The 13,222-nt window shown below is 42.4% G+C and overlaps 1 protein-coding gene across 7 annotated transcripts in view; it reads left to right on the forward strand.

The window, feature by feature from the left end:
- PDE10A (phosphodiesterase 10A) overlaps nucleotides 1–13,222 on the forward strand; it is a 569,171-nt gene that overhangs the window by 498,176 nt on the left and 57,773 nt on the right. For all 7 annotated transcript variants that reach the window (XR_009354435.1, XM_059176573.1, XM_059176572.1 and 4 more), the window contains 4 exons: nucleotides 763–814; nucleotides 5,802–5,944; nucleotides 8,395–8,487; nucleotides 11,191–11,377. Coding sequence is in view for 6 of the 7 variants with exons in the window: in XM_059176573.1 (XP_059032556.1) it covers nucleotides 763–814; nucleotides 5,802–5,944; nucleotides 8,395–8,487; nucleotides 11,191–11,377 (475 nt within the window). In the remaining variant the exon portion in view is untranslated. The remainder of the gene's footprint in view (nucleotides 1–762; nucleotides 815–5,801; nucleotides 5,945–8,394; nucleotides 8,488–11,190; nucleotides 11,378–13,222) is intronic.

Genomic DNA, 13,222 nt, shown 5'->3' on the forward strand with positions numbered 1-13,222 from the left:
CCCCAGGCTGAAGAAAAAGTGTTGTCTTCTCAACCAAAGGCATTGCTTATCGCTATTAAGTTGTCTGAATTCTGAGTACCTTGCTAACTTCACAGGAAACTCAAGTGAAAGCAGTACCTTGCCAATAGGTCCCAAATTAACACAGTCCCTGAAATACATACTTAATGATTCATCTGTTTATCAGGTTGACGTTTTGATGTAGGTGCCATGTATCTCCAAAAAATTTACTTGCTATTTATAATAATGAATATATCATTTACTTGTGCACAGTCAATGGGCTATTAACATTTCTTGTATCCTGATGTTTCTTCCCAAATGAATTCCATTGCTTTCTCAGTACAGTTACACTAACATTTTAACATTCCAGTTTTTCAGTGATAATTTACATTTTAACTATATTAATAAGATTTGGCAAATTTAAATTTTTTTCAGATATTCATGAAAATATTAAATATGGTGAGCCCAATTTTATCCCTTCATAGTTTTAGTTAAATACTACAGACATTCTCTCAAAATAGGTACTTACTAGTAAAGTAATGACTTAATTCATCCTCTGAAATTAGAGATCTTCATACCAAAGTTAATGATAAAGTTTCATTCATCTCTCTAAAGTAATGTTATTGGTTGCTTCCGCAGTAGGACAGAAGTCAACATATATCTTTACATTTTTTGCTTAAATGTATGCAAAAATGGCAAATGTATTTATTTTCAGATGTTCTGTGTCATTTAGATTAATTACCAGTTTTATGTTCCTTTTTTCAGGACATATTTTGATAACATAGTCGCAATAGACTCTCTACTTGAACACATAATGGTAGGTTGCTTTTTATTTTGAAAATGATTGTATTTAACCCTTAGATTCGTGTCCTAACACGTGGTGGAATATTTTCAGGTATTAGATGTATACGCTGTGTTAAGTACGATGAGAAGAGGGTGCTTAGTGAGCGGAGGTGTTGCTCTGATTTATTTGTCACTTTTGATTAATTTTGGAGGCATCTTGAATAACTTTTGGAAAAATATCTGAGTTTTTTCATTATTCAGTGGTGAGCTATACTTTGAAAAGACATTTAGGTCCCTCTTCTACTCTGCGGAATACCTTTTACACACCAACTACACTAGGAACTCCCAACTGACTCTTCTTGATCTTCTTGATCTGTTTAGTTTTAATCTTAATTACTCCTGTCTGGCAGACTGATAGGCACTTGCAGCTGAAAGCCATTAAGAAGTAGACTTTTATCCATGTTTTCTTGTGTTGCTGCTCTGGTGCTCTGGCAAGACCCCATTAAAGAAGTGGCTTCCAGGCAGAGTGGCCTGTCCGCGCACACCACAGGGTCAGGCTTGCTGGGTACCGTGCTTGCCCTGTGTGTACTTTGATATGGGTTCTCATTCCTTCCCGTTTTCCTGGTCTTTTCTCAAAGGATTGCAACCCTTTGCAATAAGTTATAGGCGTATAGGCTTATCTCTGGGCTTCATGGTGTGCACTGATATGTTTCTCTTGGATATCATGGCAGGTGAGTATGAAGTGTGATATGCTCTGTGTCTTGTGGAGACAAAGTTTATGAAGGGAATTAATAACATTAGGGGTTCTTTATTGCTCTCAGCCCATTCCTTATATAATTAGTTATATTGACGGTCTTATTTGGATGAAAAGCCTGCCTAATTGCAGAGTAAAAAATAATTTTCTTGCTTATGACAAAATTTAAAAAGTTTGTAAAGAAGTGGAAAATATTAAACTGTAAAAATACAAATATACGAATTGACATGGTTTGACGAGGAGTATAGGAAACACTCGTTGACTAGGATTATCTTCTTAAAAACAGGTTTATTGAGATATAATTTACATACCACACTATTCATCCATTTAAAGTGTTCAATTCAGTGACTTTTAGTGTATTCAAAGATACGTGCAACCATCACCGGTCCATTAGGAACATTTGCGTTACCTCAAAGTGACGCTCCCTGTCATTTTGGCCGTCACCGACTCATGCCTCCTTCTCCCCACTCCCTCCACCCCCTGCCCCCCAGTCCTAAGCAACCACTGATCTACTTGCTTTTTCTGTGGATTTACCTAGTCTAGACATCTCACGTAAAAGAGGTAATGTGTGGCCTCTTGTGCCTGGTTTTTTGCACTTAGCACACTGTTATCGAAGTCCACTCGGGCCGTAACAAGTACCACGACTCTGTTCTTTTTTACGGCTGAGTCACACTGCATTGTACGGCTAGACTGACTACAGTTTTGTCCTTTCGCCGGCTGATGAACATGTGGATTGTTTCCACATTTCGGCTAATGTGAAAAGTGCTGCTTTTGAACATCTGCATACATTTTTTTTTAATTATTTGAATACCTGTTTTCAGTTGTTTTGGTTAATACTTGGGAGCGGGATTGCTGGGTCCTGTGATAAGTGTGTGTTTTGTTTTTTGTGGAACTGCCGGACTGTCTCTGAGCGGTCGCACCATATTACTTCCCCTGGCAGTGCCCACGGGCTCTAGTTTCCCCACGTTCTCATCAGTGCTGGCTGCCATCCAGCTTTTCAACCTAATGCCAGTATTATCGAAAGATAGAAAAAAGGAAAGCCTTTGAGCAAAATATCAATGCAAAAGTCAAAAATATATAACAACAACAAATCCAGGAGTAAAGATTACATCAAGCTAAACAGCATTCACCCCAGGAATGCAAGAGTGCTTGAACAGTAAGTAATAAAGTAATATAATTCCTTATTCTAATTAAGTAAAGGAAGAAAAGTTACATCATTTTAATAATGACACACATAAATTTTATACTGCTCAACACCCAGTAACTGCACACTCGTAGCAAGTTAGGAAGAGAAGGGAGAGTTAAACGGTGTCTGCTGGCGACCTGCAACACGCATGCCCAAAAGTTAGGTGGGAGCAGCGCACACGTTGAGGAACTTGTCCAGACAATCTGTGAGCTCCTCTCTGAGAGGTACCAGCGAGCTGTAGCAGCACGGAGAGGGCGTCCCCGCCCTGCTGTCCCAGATGGCTCCTGTGTAGTCTCTTGGTGTGTGGCAGACCTGTGTCTGGTCCTCAGGTGGAGGCTTCAGGACAAGTAAATAGGCCTTTTTCACAGGAAAACGAGGGGTGTGTTTCAGTTTGTGTCTGTGTGTGTTTGAGTCTGTGTCTACCCCTGGGGGTAGTAGCCTGCCGAGAATGGTCTTTCCGGTTGTTAAATCGTATAGGACCCAGGAATGCTAGCCAACCCACCACCTCCGCGGCCACCGGAGCCAGACCATCAAGGGGCATCCCCTGAGCAGACTCCACCCACCCCCCCAGCTTTAGCGAGGCTGAGGGAGAGCACTGGGCTGGGGAGCGTCCTCCAGCTTTCCCACGGCCACAGGAGAGTGCGGGGCCGGAGCGTTGCCCACCGGCACTCGCAAGGTCCAGGGCAAGTGCAAAAATGACACCCACCCGCGCTTGGATGTCCCAGAAGGCTCCTGCTCATCTGGCAGACACTGCAAAATTAGTGAATGATTCTCCTTCGCATACATTCTAGGAGCTTCTCAAACTGCTGCTTTTGCGCTGGTCCCGAGGCAAGTTAAGTCTGCATACCCGCCCTGTGGGTCTACTGGGTGCGAGCCCTGTCGGTGTTCAAAGCCAGGTGTTGTAGGGGCTTAGATATGCGTATAGATATTGTAATGTATTGATTTATTCCTAGGTTGAATTTGCTGAAAGTTTTTATTTATAAGTTTTCTTCTGTTTCCAAGGTAAATCGGTTTGTGATTTTCTTTTTTTATAGCGCATCAATTTCCAGTATCAGTGCGTGGCAGGTTTTCTAAAAGTAACTGAAAAAGTCTTGTTCTTTCTGAACGTAGAATACTGTAAACTGGATGAGAATTTATTTGTTGAAGATTCTTACATAACTCATTCTTGAAATCACTTGGGCCTGAGGCCTTTTTTGGGGATCATTCTTTGACAATTATACAGTTGTCTTCATGATTCTGTTCTGTTGAGATTTTTCGACTCCTTCTTGATTCATTTCCTTTTTCTAGAAAAATTGTCCATTCCATTCGGGTCTTTATAAATAGTAACATAAATTATGCCAAAGTATTAAGCAATTAACATGACCTAGGTACTAGGGCTGCAAACCCCATCTTTCCTACTGTAATCTCTAAGAGTGTAGGATCATCGTTATTATTTAATGATTCGAGACGGCATGAGTTTGCCGAGTAGACGGGTGATTCTTCTGATTGCCAGCAATGCACTCCCATTTCAGTCTTCCTAACTCTGTCATTCATCCGCCCCCAAACAGTTATTGAGGGCTCTTGGGTTATGGAGATCTTACATGTTCTAAACGAAGGGCTGGTAGATGTTTTTCTGTTAAGGATCAAATAGTAAAGTCTTATGCTTCCCGGGCCATAGTCTGTTGCCGTCCCTCAACGGCCGTGTAGCCGCCTCAAACGATACGTAAAGGAATGAACATAGTGCCTTCCCAATAAAACTTCATGTATAAAAACAATGGACTCCATTTGGCAAATGGACTTAGTTGACCTCTGCTTTAGGCATTGTGCTGGGTTTTTGGAATACTGTGGGGGAAACAAGCTGCAGTTTCTGCTGTCCCAGAACTCTCAGGATAGTGGAAAGAGACGAACTGCTAGTTCTTGTACTGATCATACCCAGCGCGCTTAGTCCCCGGCTTGGTCAGTATTCATTGAATGAGTACTGTTTGTCGAGACAAGTGAATACCCTGGGGATGAACCGGGGTACCTAACCTGTCTTGATTTCTTTTTATTCAATCTGTAGAGTAGTTTTACATGAGATTTTGTATTTTTCTCTGGCCACAAGGTGGCCCATGTCCTCTTGCAAAGACTTGGTGATGGCTGTTTTCTTCTGAGAATCAACTCTTTTTCTCTGGGGAATAACTTCATGTCTAAAACGCGGAGAGGTGAGGTTCCCAGAGAACTCTCAGTCGAGGTAAATGTGCTCACTGCGCCGCAGCTGCGGGCTCAGCCCGAGGGGACAGTGGGGTATTTGGGGCATTAAAGAAATAATTGTGGAAGGAAATTGATGAACAAGTGAATGACAAGATGAATATACAGTTCTCCAATTAGAAATGAAAAAGCATACTCGTTATGGGAGCAGAGGCCATGAAAACAGCTGGTGCGAGTTCACATACCCAGTCTGCCCTTACCAGCATGTGACATGGACGACTCTAGTTACCTCTCTGCCTCGGTTATCCTAACGTGTAAAGTGGAAATAAAAATATTATGATTGTGGGGATTAAGTGAAGGAAGACACCTAAAGGGTGTGACAGTGTCGGCACAGAGTAAACACTTCATAATTGTTACACATGATTTAGTGCAGCAGGGAAAACGCCACAGACGTGAACGTGAACCTCATTAGAAGTTGTATTTCATATTGTATTTGACAACTGCTGCGTCACAAATGCCAGCCAGTCAACAGGGACGCCGGCCTCAGAGCTGACAGAGGCTGGCACCAGGCGTGAGGGTAGAGCCCCAGAGCTTCTGGAAGGGAGGGGCCGCGGTGTAGCGGGGCTCTGAGGGAGTGAGGCCAGCAGCTGCTTTCCAGCCCACAGGAAAGTTCTGTAGTGTTTGCACACCCAGCCCACGGCACGCGCGCAAGCAGCTGTTCATTTATTCACGCTGGCATCCTCCAGCGTCCGCACACGAACAGGGACAGACAGCGTGTACCTGTATTTATTGAGTTAGAGTGCTAATTTTCCACAAAGTATAGATCAGCTGAGATTTATATTTATGTCTGATAAAGTTTGCCTTTAAACTCCGAATTTCTCATTGGCTTACTCCTGTTTTATTGTTTGTTTTTAGATATATGCAAAAAATCTGGTGAATGCAGACCGCTGTGCACTTTTCCAGGTAGACCATAAGAACAAGGAGTTATATTCAGACCTTTTTGATATTGGAGAGGAAAAGGAAGGAAAACCCATCTTCAAGAAGACCAAAGAGATAAGGTACAGCAGGAAGTAGAGTGTCCATGCGCGGTCACTGCAGCTGTGCGGGTGTCCCGTTACCCACTCTTCTGTGCCTATCCACAGGTGTGCTGACAGTACTTGTCATACTGTGATATCATTCCCACCAGGACCCGCCTCCTGAAGGTAGTACTTCTGGGAATGACATTGCAGTGCCAGCGAAACCGCGCCTAGGAAGCTTTAGCGTCACTCCTGGAAATGCCGTCTTCCGGAGGCGGTCCTTTTGGAAATCATGTTGGAAAAACTTACTAGTGCTCCCAGGTAGGTAAAGGTTCATCCCACCTGGAGTCTGCAGGGTTTTCCTGTATCTTGGAACGGGGCATACTTAAAAACCAGTGCCCCATCCTTCGCATACTACGGGGCTGTCTCCAAGTCCAGACCACAGTGGAAATTGACCCGGTGTAGTTAATGACTTAAAACACATTATTCTATAACTGACCAGTTGGTTTAATCGGTCACCCAGCACACTTCTGTTGCATCTAGATACTAAAGCCTTCTTTGTTGTTTAAATGGCAGTTTCTGTCACGTAAATGAACAGAGTGACATTTAACTGGTAGAGGCTTGCTTGCTCAATCTTTTGTCACAATCGGAACATCTACAAGGAGCACTGCCGCCAGACTTTTAAGAATCAAGCTTAACATTCAAAACTTGGCCTTTATTTTAGACATTTGCACCCCTTTTGCTTATGTATCTTGCTTAACTATTTCCACATCATAATACAAAGTTGGTAGTGACAACACTGTAGCAAAACACTATTCCTTATTAATTATGAATTGCTATTCGCTGGCCTGTCACATACAAGAACCACGCAGGTGTGCAAGAACAGGAGCGAGAACAGGTCCCAAACCAGTCCTCCCCACTGCCTGCCGCGGAGCACTCCCCATTCCGGGCCCTACGGTGACGGATCCTGTACTCCACACTCACGGAACTCGGAATTAGAGCCACTATTCAGAATTTTTACTTTTACTTGTTTTATTTTTGATTTCTTTGTTTCTTAGACCTTAGTCAATCAGTCTGGTCAGGTCATTTCTCTTGTGGAAGGTTCAGGTGTTCCTTGCCAAGGCTGATAACGATCTCATCTCGGAGACAATAACTTGAAGTTTGTGTTGACAAGCGTGGGAGAACCAGGGGGCTCTGCTGGGCTGCCGCGCTCTCAGTTGGCCAGTTCATGCCAGCCGTTGCTGGAAGGGCCTGCCTCTTAGCGATCTGACCGGAGATAGCAGACCAGGGAAGCCAAGCCTAAATCAGGAAATGCATTCTGACACTCTCTGCTTACAGCAGTCTAATTTGTTCTTGGCGTGTTGTTCAAACCACAGGAAAATCAGGACAAAGCAAGCTTGCTTTTTACACAATGTTGGGCTCACTTTTTGCCATTTTAAGAAAGTTAATTCTCTTTTGTGTAACTGTCTTTTTTTTTTTTTCTTCCTTAAGTTTGAGCTTTATTTCAATAATAGTTATTTCCTATAATATTGAAAATGTGATATTATGGAAATTATTTTTAAGCTATTGAAATCTGTAGATTTTGTGGGCTATAGAGCTCTTAACTAATTTTGAAATGAGTGCATGTACTATGGTGATATTGTAATTGGAAAAGTATTCACAAAATAAGAATGTATTTATAAAAGAAAGTGCTGATATTAGATATCTAAACATAATTAAATGTGATCAAATAATGCTTGTATTTTGATTGTTTTTAAATTTAACAAATTAGAGAAGCAAAGATACTAGGAGTTTTAAATTGTGTTATTTTTGTATAGTGCTTGTGTTACAAAAGCCTTAAGGTCCCAGTACTGCATAATATCTCAAATCAGACATAACATCTAAGTTTGGTTATATGTATGGTAGAAAATACACTGGTGTAGACCCGTATTCTTGCTTTAACTTTTTAGGAATGTTGGCAGGTTACTGAACCCTTATGGATTTCTGTTCACACAGTGAGAATTAATTAAGAAAATTTATGTTGAGGGAGTCTGTCTGGCTTAGTCACTAGAACATGGGACTCTTGATCTCTGGGTCATGAGTTCAAGCCCCACGGTGGGCATGCATAAATTAATTAAGTAATTTAAAGAAAATTTATGTTGAAGCATCTTGTAAATTATAAGGTACTTTGCAAATATAAAAGATTATTATTGGTCAGTAGAAGAGTGTTATTTAATTTCTCAGTTTCAGTTTATGATCAAGTATAACCTAATATATTGTGGATTATATCTTTTTAAATAAGCTTCTGGAGTGATTACCATGCAGTGTTTCTCTGCTGAATTTCCTTTACATTTATATAAGAGGATTTTGAATATGTACATGCAAAATTAATGCAAGCATTTAAAACAAAAGAATGCTTTTTTTCGTAATATATTTAGTGGTAGTGAAACATTTCAAGTTATTTCACAACATCTGTATTTTAATCGGCATGTCCCTCTCTTATCTATCTGCAGATTTTCAATTGAGAAAGGGATTGCCGGTCAGGTAGCAAGAACAGGGGAAGTCCTGAACATTCCAGATGCCTATGCAGACCCACGCTTCAACAGGTAAGAAATCGATTACGCCCCGTCAGCCTCTCCTTCTGTCCATCTGCTGCAGCCTCTGTGCTCCCCACGTATCAGTGCGATTGGCGTCTTACCCCGGGCGCCCTGTTACACTTTCTTTGAACCAACTCTGTTATCAGTACTCAGTGTTTCCAGATTCTTACAAAATGACAGACTCTAAACCATTAATGAGATCCAGCTATAAGACATTAAAATGTCACAAAACTATTTATACAAAAAGAGTTTAAGTTTGCAAGGCTGTGTTTTCATTATAGTGTTAGTCATTCTGCCCTGGGCACGGTCTCAGTCGGGCCCTACCCCGCAGGCAGTCACAGCGGCTGGGGGAGGTGCCTCCTAGCGAGTTCCAGCTCCGTCCCTCCTTAGCTCTAGAGCGACCTGGACTGAGTTACGTAATCTCGCAGAGCTTCTGTCTCCTCGTCTTCAAGATGGTACAGAAATGCCCGTTGTATAGGGTGCTCTCTGTTTCGTTTTGTTTTGTTGGTTTGGTAAGATTAGAGAAAATACTCATAAGAGATCTGGCAACTTCGCCTATTACAAAGTAGGATCTCCGTAAATTGCTGCTTTTACTGGGTATTATTAAAATTGGATATTAGATGGCATATAAAGATTTTCTGTTTTGTTTTGAGCTTCTTTGGAGAACTAGCAACCAAATTATGTAATCTGATTTTTATAAATCTCAAAATTACAATTTTGTCTGAAGACTAATGCTGTGACTGGTAGGGAGTAACAGTTCAGATACTTTGACAGTAGAGTTCTGTTAATTCAGTCATTCAGTTTACTTTAAAAGGTGATTAAATAGCATAAACAATAAGTATTTTCAGAAATTTGATCAGTGTCATATGTGCAACTTGTATGTAAACACGGTTAAACAGCCCCGTTTTCCCCCAAAAAACCAAATGTGTTATTTTAGGGTTTAAATACTGAAAATATTTATATATCCTTATTTAAAACTGTTATGTAAAAATTTTATGGGTCAATTTTTAAGAACGTGAAAAGGTAAGCAACAGATGGTGAGAAAATATTTGCAAAACGTGGATCTGACAAAATACTTGCATCCAGAGGATGTAAACAGCTCTTTGCACATAATAAGGTAACCTAATTTAATAAATAGGACCCAGAATTTTGACAGACATTTCATAGAAGATGGTGCATGAATAGCCATTAAACACACGAGCAGATATTTGATGTGGGGGAAGCAGAAATATGACATGAGACCTCAGTACACAACAATTTGAATGGATACAGTTTGAGAAAGTAGCCTTAGCCAGGTGCTGAGTGGCTCAGGGTCATGGGATCGAGCCTCACATCAGGCTTTGCTCTGAGTGTTGCATCTGCTTGGGATTCTCTCTCTCTCTCCCCCTGCCAATTCCCACCCCCCCAATAGATAAATAAATCTTAAAAAATCTAAAAGTGGCATCAGCAGGTGTTGGCAAGGATGTGGAGACACGTGGGCTCACACTCTGGTGACGGGAGTGTGTAATGGTACACCCGCTTTGGAAAACGGCTGCACAGTTTCTTGCAGAGTTAGTGTATGCTTACTGTGCTCAGTCAGCCTCACATGTGGGTCTCAAGAAAAACAACATCTGTCCACATAACACTTTGTATGCAGATCTCCAAAACATCACTATTCACAGCTGCCAAAAAACTGGCTATTAACAAAGCAGTACCCTCTACGCACTGGTGGGTTGGTAAATGAAATGTGGTCTGCCCGTGCCCCAGAGTAGCCCTGCATGGGGGAGAAGGCTGAGCCACAGACGCCCGCCACCGGATCCATGCATCTCAGAGCAGTTCAAGGAGCACGAATGACAGCATCTCACTCACTGCCCTCAGGTACATGGTTGTGTCTGTGGAACTGAGTCTTGTTTGCCAAAAATATTTTCTCTAAACCAGGAGTCAGCAAAATGTTCTATTAAGGATCAGATAGTAAGTATTTGGGGCCATAACATCTCTCTCTCTTTTTTTTTTTTTAAGATTTTATTTATTTATTTGACTGACAGAGATCACAAGCAGGCAGAGAGGCAGGCGGAGAGAGAGAGAGAAGCAGACTCCCCGCTGAGCAAAGAGCCCGATGCGGGGCTTGATCCCAGGACCCTGAGGTCATGACCTGAGCCTAAGGCAGAGTCTTTAACCCACTGAGCCACCCAGGTGCCCCGGGGCCATAACATCTCTTGTCACAAGTCCTCAGCTGTCGTAGGCTGGCAGCACAGGCCGTTCAAGGATGGCGGCCGTGTATTCCATTTGGACCGTTCACAGAACAGGAACAGTGTGTCGTGTGCTGACCCTGCTCTAAGTTCTGCAAGTTGCAGCTCTCATAACATAGGACCAGGTTCGAAGGAACATGTGACTTTACCAAGTTTATCATATCCATCCTGTACATCCGATGTGTGTTTTCTTAACAATGCCACGCGGACATGAAACTGAACGTAAGCTGAAAGTCTCCGAGAGACTGTTCTGGAAAACTCTTGAAAACAAAAGAACAAATGGATTAGAATATTTTTGAAGAGATTTTAACAAAACACTTTCAAATGTCACATAGTCCTTGAACTTAGACGCTCGGCAGCCCCATTACGATTATTTGTAATAGAAGCGTGTAAACTGCGAAACCGAGTTGAGATTTATGGCAGAATGTGCAGCTTATTCTCTCCTGTGCTTGTGTGCTGCCGCGTGGCCTTGCCCGTGGCACAGGGAAGTGGACTTGTACACGGGGTACACGACCCGGAATATCCTGTGCATGCCCATCGTGAGCCGAGGCAGCGTGATCGGCGTGGTGCAGATGGTGAACAAGATCAGCGGCAGTGCCTTCTCGAAAACGGACGAGAACAACTTCAAGATGTTCGCCGTCTTCTGTGCTTTAGCCTTACACTGTGCCAATGTGAGTGATGCTTCCTTAAAGGGCTTTTCAAATACTCGGTATCAGCGTTAAATCAAGTAGGGGAAAGGATGGGGCTTTGTTTTGCTGTCTTGTTTGGTTTTCTCAGTATTTCCTTCATACGTGAGAAACGGTGATTCCTGGTTCCACATATAGTAGGAAATGTCTTAAAATGCTTGGGGGAGAAAAGTCCAATATTTTAGCATTTGTTTCAAGGTGTGAATCTTTTCTTTAAAAATGAGATTAATATAAAGCTAAATTGTTCAAGCAGAAGGTTTATGTCTCATGGTGTCTACTGAGGTGAGTATGGAAAATGGGACCTAAACCCTTATGTTTGTGGTACGTAGCCCGTTTGAGAGAATTGTAGGAAAGCGAGTGACGACTCCTGTACGAAGACCGCTGGGGCCGCGCTCTAGGAGTCCGCTCACCTGACCCTCACGGCGCGTCTGTCCTGGTCCCTGCGTCCTCTGTGAAGGTCCACTTGTCTTACAGGATCTCACTTTAAAACAGTGCGTGAAACATCAGTGTTCTGTATACGCTAGTACCCTTCACTGATACTAACTGATATTTTTTAAATAGTCAGGGATAATTTTATTCACTTTTTTTTTTTTTTTTTAAGCTAAACCAACCTAAATGGGAGTTAACACCTTACTAGTGTAGAAGAATGGCCTTTTTGGAAATAGAACCTCAAGTTCCACAGGAGCAGCCACACAGCTAATGGAAGCAGCTGAGGGATGATTAGGAACAAAAATGGCCAACAGGATGCGCTGGGGACTAGTGTGAAGGGTGGTAGCATGTACGGGTCGCACTTGGGCTGTTTGCGGCTCTGGAAGCTCGCTGCTCCTCCCGCTGCGCCCCCACGCACCTCCCCGTCCCCCTGGGGCCCTTCCCTGCTGCTTGGTTCCTCTGAAACCCATGCGTGCAGTTGTCGGATGCGTTCTGCTTCAGACATTCTCTGTTCCTGTGTTTCTCCCCATAAATAAAAATATTGACAGCTTCCATGATTGTTTAGTTTGAAAGTTGCACAGAATGTAATTTCAAATATATCCTGAATATTGCTTTTCATCAATTTTTGAATGTGTCCAATGGAATCTACTGGAGCTGCTGAGAGCCAGTATAGTCCGTGTAAGACTACAACAGCGGGCTCTTGTGGCTGGAAATCACAGCGTCTTTGTTCCCTCTCTCTGAACGTGGATCTCTGTGATCCCACAAAGGTTTGATCTAATGTAATGTATTTTATTCTTTCTTATTAATTAAGAAAATCTAAACCATGGATAATAAGTGTCAAAAATTAGTTTTGCCTCATGGTAGTATATTTTATGTTATTATTAGGATACAAGTGCTCAAAGCAACCATGTTAGGAAATTTTGATGAGTAATGATCAAAAACAAAAAATACAGATTATTGGATGTATTATATCCTAATGAGATATCTGTGGCTTAAAATAAAAAGCTAGTATACCCGTACATGCATTTTACCTACTTTAGAATAAAACGAAGTTTAGTGTAAGTTTTTACACCGTCTGTTTTGAAAGAACTTCAGAGAGAAAGCAAAGTTGTAAAAATAATGCAAAGATTCCCTTCGAGCCTGCCCACGCTCCCCGATCCGAAATGCTGCCCTTCTTAGGCCGATGCTGCTCCTCCTGTGTCTCCTGGCCTCACCACAGCCGCCGTGGTCCTCTGAGCCGTCTGGGAGCAGGTTTTACACAAAAGCTCTCATAACCCCTGAGTCCTTCGGCTTGTGTTTTCTAGAGACAGGCCCGTCATCTTGCTCTCCGCTGCATAATTTAGGAGTCCAGAAGCTCACACTGGCTCTTCAGTACGTGAGGCTGCCCGAAGCGGCCCCGTA

Source organism: Mustela lutreola, chromosome 6 (assembly GCF_030435805.1).
Source record: "Mustela lutreola isolate mMusLut2 chromosome 6, mMusLut2.pri, whole genome shotgun sequence".
Taxonomy (NCBI): domain Eukaryota; kingdom Metazoa; phylum Chordata; class Mammalia; order Carnivora; family Mustelidae; genus Mustela; species Mustela lutreola.